The following is a 14,375-nucleotide window of genomic DNA, read 5'->3' as shown; positions in this document are numbered from 1 at the left end:
TGCCTCTCTCTCTCTGCCTCTCTCTCTCTATCTCCCCCTCTCTCTCTCTCTGCCTCTCTCTCTCTCTCGTACTCCAACGCCTAAAACGAGACCTTTGAGCTGGGTGCAGAGATTTGACTATGTGTGGGTTTATCATATTTTCCACTGAGGCGAGCCTTGAGAATGTGACAGCAGTGTATACACAGCAGAGAGCTCTGTTGAGAGACTAAAACCTTGAGGCAGACACCCTGGTAAAGAATCAATGCTGCATCTAAGAATGCAGAAGCTGTGATATTCTATTCTTGCAGCCGTATGCTGTTTTCTTATGCCGATTATCCCACGTATTTTGGGTTGGTTTGCAGAATCCCTGCCCTGGCGTCAGAGAGGGAGGGAGGGGCAGACAGAAGGACCACCCTCCCTCAGCCTCAGCCTCGGCTGCAGTGTGGAGTTGGAGTCATGCCAGTTCCCTTACATCCAGCCCCGTGCTGCACTCTGTATCAATGACCTCAGCTGTTTCTCCCCACTGTAATGCCATTCCATAACTCCTAGTGCCACATTTACTGATGATGGGGGTGAGGAAGAGGGGGGTGCTTTCTGGGAAAGAAAAATGCGAACGAGGCCGGCCTAAAGTACTGGACTCTGGCTGCCCTATAGCACCTGTTGGAAGGCAACCAAAACGATGCCTGCCTCACTCTGCCCTTGTAGAAGAGCAGCACACTATTAATCACATGGTTTGTATAGCAGTCCTGGTCAGCTCGGAGCAGCAATACACATCACCATTAAGTTAGACAGCTTCATAAATAGTCACGGAGCCTGAGTGTTCAAACGGAGGTTCAGCCTCTACACTGAACACACTGTGGTGGGAGTGTTGAGGGCTAGTGTGTAGGTCAGGTTAGGGCCCGTGTCACAGCCAGTAAATGGGAGGATGAGCAACAGGCGAGCAGCCAGCTTGACACTGATTATTAATTTGTAAAGGCACCCTGTGACTGGCTGTGGCTTTGCAGGCGAGAGGTGGTAGCAGTTTGGCGGGCGGAGTGTAGAGGAGGGCGGATGGGAGCAGGGCCAGTCGAGGTGAAACAAGCTCAGCTCAACTCGCCATCTTTCTCAGCACAGCTGCTAAAGGTCACCGGAGCAACTGTACGCGAAGCCCTGCTCTTTACTAGAAAGAAGAAGAGAAAGAAACGCCTCAAAATACATAGTGTTGAGCACATGACAGCCACAGCAGAGGCCACCAGCTAATTCTGCTGTGAGCGACCACAAAGTCTTTAGCAGGTGGGGACTTGGATGTACTCGCACAGACCAGAATGTCAAACCTAAATGTGAACCCAAATTATCAAAAGAAGCCCACCTTCACTTTGTGGTACTTTTGAACAATGCATAATTAACAAAAGGCCCCCACATTATATTGCTCCTATGCAATTTCTAAAAGTGACAATGGCTCAATCCGGTCCTTCTCAGAAATGTCTGAGCTTTCCTTTATCTTTCTAACCAACCATGGACAGTTGACAGTTGACTAGCGGCCAGTACGTGGTTGTGTTAGTCAACATCCTGTTTACACGAGGTCTACTCTAACCATGACCCCTGTGTCTCTTCCCACTGGGCAGGAGGGCATGCGTTAAGGTCAGCTCTGAGGGGTCAATCTTCGTTGATGTGAATGGTCAGCTGCCCCCACAGTTTCACTCACTCTCCATGTGATGTTCTGTGCAGCGCATCACGGACGAGTGCAGGAAGAGAGCCTGAACAGATATCAAAGGTCCCCTCAGCTCACGGCTGCATTAATATCCACCAGGTAATATTTCAAACATTCTTCTCTTTTAAGTGGGCAGGGGACAAACAAGAACTGGACAAAAGGAAAGAGTCCCAGCAGCATCTGACAGAAGTCATGAGAACTACAGCTTCACGCAAGAGCCTGGGGGGATATTAGTTCCCGCTCGAACGTTTGTTTGTGTCCAGGAGAGCGCTCTTTCAATGTGTTCAGTCCATTACCCAGACTCTGATTCCAGCCAGGACTTTGTGATCACAAGAGGTTGTTTTCTGATCGTGGACATGATTCTTATGCAACGCGATATTCCCAGAGTTGTGTAACCATCGGACACGAAGGAAGACTTCGTAAACAGTTGAGTTGAATCAAATGATTTGAGTTATTATTCAAATGTATCCAACCATCTCAAAGAAAGCCTGGTTTCGCAACCAGAAAGTCAGCAACATTATGTAGAGGATGTAACCTAGCGTCCTATCATTTCACATTTGAACAACAAAAGGGCATAGTTGTTTAGTCAGATGTCAAGGTTTTTCCGTTGGTGCGCATTTCTCTGTCACATGTCGGGGTACAGCTGAGGCGACTGAAATGAGACGACATGTGAAAACCCAAGAACAGAGCCTCTTGTATCCCAGAACCACAGGATTTTCAGTTTGTGGTGGCAGTTGTGGTCTCAGTGAACACAGACGGTCTTTCTATCTCTTCCCTCCTGCTCAGTTTCACTCTAGAGTAGAAACTCACACACTCACATGCAAACACACTCACAATCACGCGCCCCACAGATAGTGACACCAGGTCTGCCGTCATCACTCACAGTGTGGAGGCAGAGAAGTTTACCAAGTCAGAATAGAAAAAGAGGGCCTCTTCTGGGAAATCCGTCAACCCATGGTTGTAATATTACTGTGCACCCAGTGTGTGACCATAATAGTTCTCTCTCTCTCTGCTCTCTCTCTGCTCTCGCTCTGCTCTCGGTTCACACAGCAGGGTAATAGACAGCTACAGTGGCAAGGTGAATGCACAAACAACAAAGACACAAAAGGTACAGGGGGTGCAATTGGGTTTGCAATATTTTCAGCAAATGTATGTCAACATCTTTTTTTCTCAGCTGTGTTTTTGTTCATTTACAGCTATAGGTTTTTTTTTCTATCAGATCAAAAGCCAGAACAGACAGACAGTGATGACAGTTATTGTAACAGGCAAACCTCATTTCTTACACACCTGCACCAAGGGATGTCTGTCTGCTAGGGGTTTGATCTTTCCAATTCTACTCTACTGGATGACAATGTCGTCCGTACATTCTATTGTTTTCTGAGGAGTAACCAAATCAATAACTCCAGGGTACCCCAGGGTTCAATAATGTGTCTCCTTATATTTCTTCCCCAAATGGACTCGCATATCTATCATCGGAATAGTTACGTCCATGAATATGATAGAGGTTTCCCTCACAATATTTTCTAAGCTCTATCCCTGCTCTCAGCTAAAAGGGTCCATCGAGAGTTTAGTTCTGGGAACTGATTCCTAAATCGAATGGCAGAGTTTGATCAATGGCTAATCTTTAGTTTCATCGATATTCTGCCTTCGTGTGGGATTCCTTATTAAAGTGGCATGTCAAGCATTTATTTCCTGCTGTAGGCTGTGTATATGCTTGTGTAGAGAAGGGCAGCGAGTGGGAGGGTTTGATTAGCTGCATCTATCATCACAGGGAAAGAAAGGGGTGAGGAGTTTCACCTCTACAGTCCTACTCCATAGCTATCTTCCATAGCCAAGGTCTAAACAAGGCTATACATCTGCTGGCTGGAGGTTGGCACAGATGGTATTTATTGCATTCTAATCGGATAACAAAAGCACCACGTTCTGATACCACGTCAGAGATAAAAGTGTGTGGATCATCCAAGGCCTAAATACTACGAAAGGAAAGACCACATATTTGGTCGAAGTGGATCATTAGTGATTGCTAAAAGACTCAGAACTTCCTAGGAAAATACAGCACTTTACCACTTAATGCTAAAATGAAACAAATTGCTTCTTCCTCCTAAATGTTACCCTTATCTTCTTTTATGTAGAGATGTAGGATCTTAATTTGATCACCCTTTGAAAATAGATTTGACATTTCAAAATGAAATTTCCCATAGAAAAAAATTATCACCCCGAGAAAAATGTCCATGAATTATAATCCACACAATAATTCACATTTCCTGTTGCTGCAGAATTATTTTCCTGCCCTAGCAAACTGGATCAAATTAAGATCCTACATCTGTAATCCACAAACTTTAGTAGCTCTAAATTATTCTCTTCCTTTATTTAGCAGACCTCGTTACAAGATCACTATAGCAACACACCACTTTCAAAACAGCTTTTCCACCCACAGCTTTGCTGCTTTCCCCTGTAAATAACATCCATCCAAGGAATGTGATGCAGCATTAGCCTGACACATTCTGAGCAGCAATGCCTTGACATACAGTAGCTTGGTCCTTTCAAGTGCAAGTCTTTCAGGCATTTCCTCATATCCAAGACATGCTGTTCTGTTCTGTTCTGAGCAGCATTCCTTCTCCAATCTGAGTGTGTGCTTCAGAACCTGACACTCTAACTGCAGGAATTAGAGAGCTAGCTCATTTCACATGAACTACTTGCTTACCAACTGCTCTGCACTACCATCTCTCTCTCCAATCTGTCACTTCGCTCTCTTTTCTCGACTTCCTCTCATCCTCCGCCCGGCTGGGGATAAGTGGGAGATCTCATCTGCCTTTTCTTGCTCTCTTCTATCATTCTCCCCGGTGGCAGAGTGAGCCAGCTGGTATACTAGCTCAAATCTTTGCCATTGTATATGATGGGTAAAGTAATACTTTATCAATGTACTTCCTAGCTCTTCTTCTTTTTCCTAATGTCACTCCTATCTGATTACCTTATGAAACAGACTTTCATATGAAACCCAACTCTTATTCGGTACATTTCACTCAATACTCAAAATGAAATATTCTTCAATAGGGATTTGAACAACACCGACACAGACCATTGGGCGTACTCGTTTTGTTTTTTATTTATTACCTAAAAAAGAAAAATGTTCTATCACAAGTCACACTGAAATGTATTGCTTAAGAAAAAAAATATATGTAGACATTTTTTAGTTTTTTAGGGGAAACATGATTTCCGTTATATTTCACCAAAAACAAAATAGGACATAGGCATTAGTCGTTTCTACGTCCCAACCACCTTCTCCCACTTAAAAAAATGCACAAAGAAATACAGAATTCACAGTTACCATTTTGGTTTCATAAATTAATACAGTCACACATGTGCTACACCGGTCTATAGCTAGAACATTGTAAATTGTATTCTTGACTCCTGTTATTATTTTTCAATGGTTGGCTACAAGAAAGAACAGGCAACTTAAACTCCACCTACAAACTGTTTTGTAAATGCCCTCCCCACACCTCTTTTGTCCCATCATCTCATCCCATGTCATCATTTTATGTTGTTTTTTTTGTTTTTTTTTCACACATAAGTGAGGCACACACAGAGTATAGTTCATACATATATCAAAAATCTAATTCAATTTAGGGGGGGGGGGTGAATTGTCCTTTGAAATGTCTTGTCCAAGGAGACAGGAAGTGCATGTCATGTGGTCTCACGTCCTCAGAAGACACCTGTCCAGTCAGAGTCAGGGCAGTTTGTTGCCATAGTAGCACTCTGCAGTCAAAACTTCCACCTCAGGTACTTTGTTTTGTCAAAGTTGGTGGGCAGGACAGAGCGGGGTGTTCGGACAAAGAAGACAGACAAACACAGCAACGCATTGGAGAGAAAATGGGAAGACCGATTGAGGAACAAACACAGATTACAAACACATCGATATTAATTCACTCAACGTGCTTACCCCTAAAAACTACAGCTCCCATGTGGTTACAGCCTTTTATATTCATTCATGAATTCATCAATGGAAATCATTTGTTCATCTTATATCTGACCCACACTGCAAGGGCAACGTTTTAAGGCACAGAAGCCTTGACATAATAGAGACTCCACCTGCTAAAAGCACAAACAAGAGATGCCCGAATCCTCAGTGACAATGGCGTCTTCACAAAACACAGGTAAAGAAACAAACACACATCCCCACCGTGTCCCCCAGTCCCCTCGTGTCTCGTTTAGTGAAAGGTAAGGCCACTGACAAAAGGACAAGGTTTACCAAACCGGTAATCTCCCACTGAAAACTCTGAGTGCAATCAAGGTAGGGTAGGGTCAGACATTGTGTTTTACATAGAAGTCTGGGTTCGGTGACGATGCGTACTCTGGTCCAATGGTTTTCCCTGTTAGTTAGTCCCAAACATGCACCTTGTTGAACACTATGTTATTGAGTTAGGCTGAGAGGATTAAGGGCTGGTTGCTGCCTGGGTCCTTGTCTCCATGTCGAGGAGAACGGTGTTGGTTGAACCAGCGTTTAGGGCTTTGCTCATGATCATCACTGTCCAGGGAATGTTCAGTTCAGAGTAAGCAAGATATGAGTCCATTCTTACTTCATCTGCGTTGGTTTGCTTTGAGAATATTTGGAGCAGGACAGTGTTGCTGTTCTATGGAAATAATAACCTAACCAACAAAGCGGCTAAGCATTATTTCTCCCCAAATTATCCAAAGCACCAGTTTCATGTATATATTTCTTCTTCCAACAATAAAAAGGTCAGGATAATTCACACTTTTTGCATGCAAAGAAAAGTCACTTTCCCCCCGTCTATCAAAGTCCCATGTAGCAGCAAATCTCTTCGTAAGTCTGTAAATGGCCTAATCTGATATGTGAGGGAATCCATTGGTGGAGGCACTGGTTGATGAAACTGGAGACAGGTTCCCTGCTTGGGATCTCTTAGCTTTCTTCCACCTCTCTTTTCCATTACTAGAAAGTAGCTTGACATAATCAACATTTTCTAACAAACGCCTTGGTTAAAGTGGGATGTTGGTTCGAAAAGGAATACATGGGAAAGATATCTAGATCGTCTGAATGGCGAGAAACGGAGAGTATTCTCTGTACTGAACCTCCATTGTTTGAGTGACGAAAGGGGTGAATCAGCCATCTTCACTGTCACACACAAACACCCACACGCACACGCTTATAAACCCCTGCTAAATATCATACAAATGTGAGATCTCTACCTATATTTGAAATAGGCTTGTAGTTGGGTTCAATGGGATTTTTATCCATTATTTGTTTGTGGCTATATGACCCTAATGAGTGAATGAGCTGATGAATGATTGAATAAATAGGTTTGTTAGCTATCAATTTATTGAATGGCTTGACCCAAGCCATACTTGGCTACTGTTTTTTGAAAACAGCAGATAAAAAGTGAAATAAAAATAGATTTGTTTCCATATACATTTTTTAATCATGATTTTAAAATCTTCTGAAGCACTCCATTAATATTTATTTATTTTATTCATTAATTCATTCCTATTAATACCCTACTGTATGTTACTGAGGTTGCTGTTTATGTAATAGTCAAAACCTTAGTCAAAACCCCATTTCCAAGGAGTCATTGCTCCTCATATCCCACTTCCTGCACACTCTGACCTGCTGTTCCAAAATCATGAAAAATGTGCAAATCAACGACTACTTTTTAAATTGTTTATGAAAACCTGAATGCTTTTTGAACAATGCTACATATTTGTTTAGAAAAAAATAAAATAATATTACGTTTCAAAATGGAAATAAAAAGATAACCCAATAGGTAAAAAGTTGACTCTGGTCGGTGAAGTGGAGACCTGGAATGCCCATTAGAGTAGTCCAGGGATGGCTCTGGGGCCAGGGGTTGTCTGTCTGTCTGTTTGTCCTGTGTGTAGTTACACCACGGCCCCAGCCACCGACAATCCTGCTCAGAAGTCCAGTGTGAATCTCTCTCCAGAGTTCTCCTTGTAAAACTAAAACAGAAAAACAGAATAAAAAGACCAAAACACCACCACCCCCATCCAAGTCTGCTATGCTCAGTTCAGTTTTAGTTGTTCCTCATAGGAAGTACATATTTTTGCAGTCCGTATGCATAACGTAGTCTTGTAAGTCCATACATATCCGTTCCTAGTCCAAACGTCAAAAATCTTTTGTTGTTTTTGTTGTCTATTTCTAATGGTAGGAGGCTGTTGAAGACATGATAAGATGAAATACAACAGGGAGCCTTTTGGTGTGACAGTTCGTTGTCCCAGCGAGAGAAGACGATGACTAGGTTTCTTCCCTCTCTCTGTTTTTCATGCTCCACACTCGGCTCCAGCTTGTTTTCCATACCTCTGAAACCATCCCCAACTTCCTTAACCCGAGTCCTCTGCTGCCTCTTCATTATCCAGCCAATCAGCACCCTCGTCTTTGTCATTACGCCATGACGAACTCAGTCTTCATGTCGGCCTTGACGTCGGGCTTCCACACCGAGTCGTCGAAATCGAGGTCCATGGATCCCTCGCTGGACGTGCTGCTGTTGCTGTTGCTGCGTCCCGCCTTGCGGTTGGGCAGCCAGTGGTAGGGCGCTCTGGAGTCCCGCCTCGCCTTCCGGCGCAGGCGCTTCTGCTGCATCAGGAGCTGTAGACGCTCCACCTTGCAGCGTGTCGCACGGTTCTCTGTCTGACGCACACGGTCACCTGGAGGGAGGAGAGGAAAACAGAAGGTCAAGCATTTTTCAAACAGTCATATTTTTCCATGACCTTTTGATACACCCTGCTTTGCAAGACGTACAGAGCACAGTTCAACAGAGCACAGTTCAACAGAGCACAGTTCAACAGAGCACAGTTCAACAGAGCACAGTTCAACAGAGCACAGTTCAACAGAGCACAGTCCAACAGAGCACAGTCCAACAGAGCACAGTCCAACAGAGCACAGTCCAACAGAGCACAGTCCAACAGAGCACAGTCCAACAGAGCACAGTTCAACAGAGCACAGTTCAACAGAGCACAGTCCAACAGAGCACAGTTCAACCGAGCACAGTCCAACAGAGCACAGTCCAACAGAGCACAGTCCAACAGAGCACAGTCCAACAGAGCACAGTTCAACAGAGCACAGTCCAACAGAGCACAGTCCAACAGAGCACAGTCCAACAGAGCACAGTTCAACAGAGCACAGTCCAACAGAGCACAGTCCAACAGAGCACAGTTCAATAAATAAAAAATGAATAAAACATATGTAGGTTCTTAGAGAAGAGTGTATTTTTGAGGGAACAGAGTGTTGTGTTCAGTGTGTGTTCAGTGTCGTTCAGTGTGTGTTCAGTGTTATCTAAGGCCAGGAAGAGGACAAAAAAACATAGGCTGGTTTGGTAATGACGCCGGGGTGCAGACAGAGAGAGAGAAACAGACATGCTGCTGTGATCATTCTGTAGACTCTGAGACACAGACACAGACACAGACACAGACACAGACACAGACACAGACACAGACACAGACACAGACACAGACACAGAGACACACACATGCACACTTTTGTTAGTGTCTGGGGTGTGTAATGAAATGTCCCACTGTGAAATATTAGCCATGTTTCCTTCTTCTCAAACCCTTATCACTGTTTGGGAGAACTGGGACAGTCTCCCTGAGATTGCACAATCACCGAGAGAACACACACTCACTACTGCACGTACACTCTAATTTCTTCCTATCATATGCAGTCACATAACTACGGCTGGCATCCCAAATGAGTGTCTTTGTCATAGCTGTGCGACTAAGTGCATTTCTGGCTGTTGATGTGCCTATAGCAGAGGCTGATCTCTAGGGAAAGGCCTTCGGTTCCATTGTGAATGCCTGCCCACACCACCCAACTCAGCCTTCATTTAATTTAGAAATACATTCTGGAGCTGGAGAGGAAGGGACAGCAACCACAATCAATTAGCTAGCTCCATTAGTATCTGTCTCAGAATGAAATAATTAAATAATGGTCTAGAATGTCAATAACACAAAGCACAGCCCATCTCTCCCTCTTTCTCGAAAACAAACACACACACACACACACACACACACACACACACACACACACACACACACACACACACACACACACACACACACACACACACACACACACACACACACACACACACACACACACACACACACACACACACACACACACACGGACAAACACACGGACAAACACACGGACAAACACACAAAACGCATGTGCACACATGCAAGGACACCCTCGACCACACTGAGGCACACACAGGCACACACACTTACACACATCGCACACCAAACACACAAGCACGTACACACTGACACACAAACACACACGGCAGCCGCAGCAGAAGCAGTAGCTTTAAACATGGATCGATGGCAAATGAAAAAGACCTATTGATTAAACTTTAGCTCCAGTGCAGCCATCCATCTCCAGCCGAGGACACTGCTATTGGCTTTCAATAGAAAATGCAAGCGAATGGAAATGGTAAGAGAAGAGAGCCTGGGATTTTATATTTTGCCCCCTCTACTCCTTCTTTATGACTGCAGTTTCCTGCTTCCAGCTCATTGACCCAGCATCCCCCTCGACCCCCCACTGCCTCCCCCTACCACTCTACCCCCCCCCCCGCCTCCATGGGCCAGTGTCCCCAGAGAGGGCTAGGTGGGGTGGAGGGGAAGGGCACGGGCTGTGGAATTTCGCCCTACGGGTGATGGGGAAGGGAATGGGGTAGGTGGACGTTTTTTTTTCAAATCGATTGTGCCTTCCCCCCTCCTCCTCCTCCTCTTCCCCCATCGGAATGAATTCCAGACTCTGTGTGGGCTTAATTTACCTCTTCCCTTCATTTGCTTATCGGATTGAGCAGAGTGATTCTCTGGCTATAAATATTCACTAGTCCTGGCAGTGCATACTAACTAACTGCATTAAACAGAACAAGGACTGGGCTATTCAGCACATGGTATTCAATGTTTTCCACACTAGATAAGAGTGTCGTATACCATAGGACTATATCTCCTGCCTCGTGCATAAGAGTAACAAGGGGGTTCTTGTGCATTAGGGGCATTGTTCAGCTGCCTGCATGCAACGGCTATACATTCTGCCAGGGGCTTTGTTCCCCCTGCGCACCCCCCTCCTCTCCCCTCCTGTCGTCTCTTACACAGGAAAGAAACCCCTCTATGTTCGCTCTCTCTCTTTCTATGAGAGAAAGGGGATTTCTCTCTCCTTCCGCTGCCCTTTATGTATCTCTCTCTGCCTCTCTCTCGCTCGCTCTACATCTCTCTCCCTCTCTCTCTAGTCTAAAGCCACAGACAAGCGTGGGGTTGTCTCAAACAAGCGTGGGGTTGTCTCCTGCACCTAAAAGCTGGTCAGGCGGGGGTCACACAGCTCAAGCCCTGCTGAATGAGGAAGGACTGGAGCCTGGGGCATGGCCTCATTATAGGACACACACACAAACACACACACACAAACACAGTCAGACCCACATGCCCAACAATGTGCCCATGCAGTTACACAAACTCCGGAGGTTCTTTACAAGTCATCAGACACACAACCTCTCTGTCTCCACACTTTAATACTGTGTAAAGACTACAGCCATTTTCCCTGCTTTTAAATGTCAAGTATATGTGAGTTTGGCTGCCGCACGTACTGACTTTAACCCAGTCTCACACACACGTTAACACACAGACACTCGCGGTGGGCAGTGTGGTGTGGGGTCCTGAATGCATTCCCAGTGCAGCCATTCGTCTGCCCTTTGGCTTGGCTGGACCCCTGGGAATGTTTTTGAGGCAGGACCTAACCTGTGTGTGTGTGTGTGTGTGTGTGTGTGTGTGTGTGTGTGTGTGTGTGTGTGTGTGTGTGTGTGTGTGTGTGTGTGTGTGTGTGTGTGTGTGTGTGTGTGTGTGTGTGTGTGTGTGTGTGTGTGTGTGTGTGTGTGTGTGTGTGTGTGTGTGTGTGTGTTTGGCTAGTCATTAACCACACAACACCGTTATTATTAGAGCATACACACACACACACACACGTGCACACCGGCCTGCTTGTATAGATGCTGGAGCTGACGTGAGCTATAGAACTGGAGGGAGTCCAGACCACTGTGACTGACCCAAACTTGACTATGTACAGACTCAGTGACCATAGCCTTGTTATTGAGAAAGACTGCCGTAGGCAGAACTGGCTCTCAAGAGAAGACAGGCTATGTGCACACTGCCCACAAAATGAGGTGGAAACTGAGCTGCACTTCCTAACCTCCTGCCAAATGTATGACCATATTAGAGACACATATTTCCCTCAGATTACACAGATCCACAAAAAAATCAAAAACAAACCCAATATTGATAAACTCCCATATGTGCTGGGTGAAATACCACAATGTGGCATCACAGCAGCAAGATTTGTGACCTGTTGCCGCAAGAAAAGGGCAACCAGTGAAGAACAAACACCATTGTAAATTACAACCCATATTTATGTTTATTTTCCCTTTTACACTGTATGTAGACATAATATGACGTTTGAAATGTCTTTAATCTTTTGGAACTTTTGTGAGTGTAATGTTTACTGTTAATTTTATTGTTTATTTCACTTTTGTTTATTATCTACTTCACTTTGGCAATGTTAACATATATTGCCCATGCCAATAAATACCTTGAATTGAAATTGAATTGATAGAAAGATAGAGGTGGATGGGAGGAAGGAAACAAGGACAAACACACCAGCAGGGAGAATCACATCTTCCTTCCTGTTTCTCTGTGACCTAAACACTGCTCTCTGACGCACTATGCACAGAGAAAGAAGGAAGTAACAGCACATATTTTCTTGGGAATCACCAGAAGCAAATATTAGGTAAGGGACAGGTCCCTCTTTCCATGTACTCTCTCTCCCTCTCTGGTCACGCAACCCTCCTGCACCCTGTGCTGCTCCTCCATCAGCACTTTATTGTCTGTACCCGTCCTCCCCTGGAGCGGAGCTGTGTGTATGTGTCCTCAGTAGACACTCAGGGCTTTCACAGGCCCAGTTAAAGCCTACAGAGACTAAAGGCATTGACAGGAGTAAACCATAGACACAGAGCCGTAGCTGACTGAGCCATGAGGACAAAACCCTCTCCAACTCCCCCTGCTGTGCAGCTGCTCAGGGCAGACCAATGAGAACCACGTACACCTGGCCCCACACTCCTCCCTTTTACCATCCATCCCGCTCTCTCTACCTCTCCCCCACCCCCCTCTCGCTCTCTCTCTCTCTCTCTGTACCTTCTCCTGTCCTCTCATCTCACCCTGTGTGGACCAACCCCAAGAAACCAGAGGGAGGGGTGTGAGGTTGTTGGCGTGTGTGTATAGGGTGAGCATAAGGAGAATACTCCAAAAGCCCATGTGGAATCCCTGAACTCCACCCAGCAGAAAAACAACCGGAGAGGCTCCCCCTACCCCTCACCCTCCACTGTGCCAGAGAATGACTGTAAACACCCCACTAACACACAAGCTATTTTACATACAGTACTGTATGCAGGTTGGGGTTGGGGTAGTATTTCAGCTGGTCTTAGTAGCTACTGACCACCATGTTGCAAGGCAGAGAGACGAGAGGGGGAGAGAGAACGAGGCTGATCTATGAATAATCAATGACATTCTAGAGCCTGGCCAAAGAGGGAGGGAACGAGGGCGGCAGAGAAGGAGGAGGGCTGCGTAGGAGGGATGCAGAAGAGATTAAAGGAGCTTCTCCTCTATTGATCCCTTAAAGATTCCGCTTCATTAACAGTTGTCCAAGTGTTGTTGTTTGTTGTTGTTTGTTTGTTTGCCTTGATAATTCTTGTGATCTCACAGAAGGAGAGCTGTGTTTTCTGAGCATCAGGGGATCAGGCGGAGTGGGTGAGGGCTCAAACTACAGTGAAAACAACCTGGGTTTAATTACAGGAAAACCGTGCTTTTTAAGGTCTTCCAGTACATCCCACCGAAATTGGCAGTAGCTGAAGGGGGCTTGATACTTGTCCTCCATTTGTATGCAGTGGAATGGAGCCCCACCTATTCCAGAGTCAATCAAACGTAATTTTACCTAACACTGAAAAAAACACTGTGTTCATACAGGCCTACTTCTCTGAGTAAAGCATGACACAGAGCCAACCCCCTGAGGCCTTGTAGTTTCCCCGTGCTCCACTACTCTCCTAATCCCTGTGGCATCCATAAATCACTGCAGCTACAGGCCCATCATCCAACACAGCCACATGTCATTCCTGGTTGGCCTGGGCCCTGGGCCAGCAGCAGAGCAGAGAACAGCCCAGAGGGTAAACACAGGCCTGGGAAACATAGACAGCACACAGCCCTGCCTTTGTCCTGCCATCCATCCTAACCATCTGGAGCCCAGGGAAGAAGACAGAGAGAGAGAGGAGAGGTAGAAAGGCAACCCAATGGAAAAGAAGGGGCCAAACTGAAGGAGTCAGACCAGTCAAAGGGAGCGAACGAACATCCCCGTTTTGACAGGCGTTGAAAGGGCATCGACAACCCTGCAGGGGAATGAGGTCTTAAATGACTTTTAGACGCAATTTACATTCCCCCCCCCGCTCTCTCTTGTCATTCGACAATGAAAGGGCACCTGACGCGGTTGGTTGGCTGTCGTTGCTATAGGTCGAGACAGATAGGCTGGGGGTTAGATGGCTCGGTTACTGCTGCTCAGCAGTGTGTGTGTCATTGGCCACCGGGTGGCTGCTTACATGCTTGTTGACAGTCGGGTGATAAATTATATACAGTGGCCTGGTGT

The 14,375-nt window shown here is 45.6% G+C and overlaps 1 protein-coding gene across 1 annotated transcript in view; it reads right to left on the bottom strand.

The window, feature by feature from the left end:
- Positions 1-4,755: 4,755 nt before the first annotated feature.
- Positions 4,756-14,375, bottom strand: part of midn (midnolin) — a 33,691-nt gene continuing 24,071 nt past the window's right edge. The window contains 1 exon segment of the mRNA XM_046301145.1: positions 4,756-8,341. Coding sequence (XP_046157101.1) covers positions 8,079-8,341 — 263 coding nt within the window. The 3' untranslated portion in view covers positions 4,756-8,078.

Source organism: Oncorhynchus gorbuscha, linkage group LG15, assembly GCF_021184085.1.
Source record: "Oncorhynchus gorbuscha isolate QuinsamMale2020 ecotype Even-year linkage group LG15, OgorEven_v1.0, whole genome shotgun sequence".
Classification (NCBI taxonomy): domain Eukaryota; kingdom Metazoa; phylum Chordata; class Actinopteri; order Salmoniformes; family Salmonidae; genus Oncorhynchus; species Oncorhynchus gorbuscha.
Note: the sequence above shows the minus strand (reverse complement) of the source record. Positions and strands in the feature narration are given on the sequence as shown.